General features: G+C 53.5%; 1 protein-coding gene across 1 annotated transcript in view; it reads right to left on the bottom strand.

Annotated features, from left to right (window-relative positions):
- Window positions 1-1,589, bottom strand: part of LOC138358083 (uncharacterized) — a 3,686-nt gene extending 2,097 nt beyond the window's left edge. Inside the window, exon 1 of the mRNA XM_069315560.1 lies at window positions 1,527-1,589. Within this exon, the coding sequence (XP_069171661.1) occupies window positions 1,527-1,589 (63 nt within the window). The remainder of the gene's footprint in view (window positions 1-1,526) is intronic.
- Window positions 1,590-1,820: the final 231 nt, after the last annotated feature.

Raw genomic sequence — 1,820 nt, 5'->3', positions numbered from 1 at the left:
ACCCGCCACCCTGCCACACCTACCCACCACCCTGCCACACCTACCTGTCCCCTGCCACTCCTACCTGTCTCGTGCCACACCTACCCTGCCATACCTACCCGCCACCCTGCCACACCCACCCTGCCATACCTACCCGCCACCCTGCCACATCTACCCACCACCCTGCCACACCTACCTGTCCCCTGCCACTCCTACCTGTCCCCTGCCACACCTACCCACCACCCTGCCACACCCACCCTGCCACACCTACCCGCCACCCTGCCACACCTACCCTGCCACACCTACCCACCACCCTGCCACACCTACCCACCACCCTGCCACACCTACCCTGCCACACCTACCCGCCACCCTGCCACACCTACCCACCACACTGCCACACCTACCCACCACCCTGCCACACCTACCCTGCCACACCTACCCGCCACCCTGCCACACCTACCCGCCACCCTGCCATACCTACCCACCACCCTGCTAGGCAACCTGCCCAGTAATGGATGATGATACTTGCGGTAATAACTTATGCAGATGAGGCGAGAGGGGTGCTCCTTCGCCGCCTCCGTCTGGGTTTATTGGAGACGTTATTAAGAGCGGGGCCTCGTCAACGGCTTAGCTTTACCTTATGACACCCGGCGCCTACCTCAACCTGCCGCTTACCCTAACGCCGCTTACCTTAAAGTGACTACGCCGGAGTGAGGGAGAGCTCTTTGGGGAGCCGGTCGGCCGAGCGGGCAGCACGCGGGACTTGTGATCCTGTGGTCCTGGGTTCGATCCCAGGCGCCGGCGAGAAACAATGGGCAGAGTTTCTGTCACCCTATGCCCCTCTTACCTAGCAGTAAAATAGGTACCTGGGTGTTAGTCAGCTGTCACGGGCTGCTTTCTGGGGGTGGAGGCCTGGTCGAGGACCGGGCCGCGGGGACACTAAAGCCCCGAAATCATCTCAAGATAACCTCAAGATGGCCCCCCCCCCACCAACCTTGAGGTTACCTACCTTGAGGTGCTTCCGGGGCTTAGCGTCCCCGCGGCCCGGTCGTCGACCAGGCCTCCTGGTTGCCTCAATCTGAGAAATGATTTCACACTAATTTTTCTCCTTACATGGCTATAGAAGTACAGCTTTGCCTGGTCCATAGCTTCTGTAGCAATGTCATTTTCAAATTGGCTCTCAGCTAGACTCTTAACTCGAGTGTATTAGTTTCTGGTTCTCTTTAATGTCTCTCTCTGTTGTCCTCTGCCCCTCTTGTTCTCTGTTCTCGTGTTCTCTGTACTCTTTACAGGCATCGTTATTGTGTGTTTTCTTAAGCTTCCCTGCAGATTCACGAAGCAGTTACGCAAGCATTTACGAACGTGTACATCTTTTCCTCAAACTTTGACGGCTTTGGTTACATTTATTAAACAGTTTACAAGCATGAAAACTTGCCAATCAACTGTTGTTATTGTTATAAACAGCTTCCTGGTGCTTCGGAGCTCGTTAACTGTTTAATAATTGTTAACAAAGCCGCTAAAGATTGAGGAAAGATGGACAGGTTCACCTGCGTAACTGCTTCGTGAATCTGGCCTGTTGCACTGACGCATCCACCAGCAATGAAGTCCATCTCATCTCATTTGCTCAACTTCCATTTTCCCATCGGGGTCCGTACAGAAAGTCCCTCGTCAATTGCGGTTCCCTAGGTCTATAATATCTCTCTTCTATTTCAACTAGTTTCCTTGTATAACCAACATGCTTTTACGCTACTGTGTATTCCATCATGACAATGCAGTGGTCATTATAGCTTCTAGAAGCATCTCGAGCTCTATTATGTCATTATCTGCCTCGTTTAGGGTGT

Source organism: Procambarus clarkii, chromosome 81 (assembly GCF_040958095.1).
Source record: "Procambarus clarkii isolate CNS0578487 chromosome 81, FALCON_Pclarkii_2.0, whole genome shotgun sequence".
Lineage (NCBI taxonomy): Eukaryota > Metazoa > Arthropoda > Malacostraca > Decapoda > Cambaridae > Procambarus > Procambarus clarkii.
Note: the sequence above shows the minus strand (reverse complement) of the source record. Positions and strands in the feature narration are given on the sequence as shown.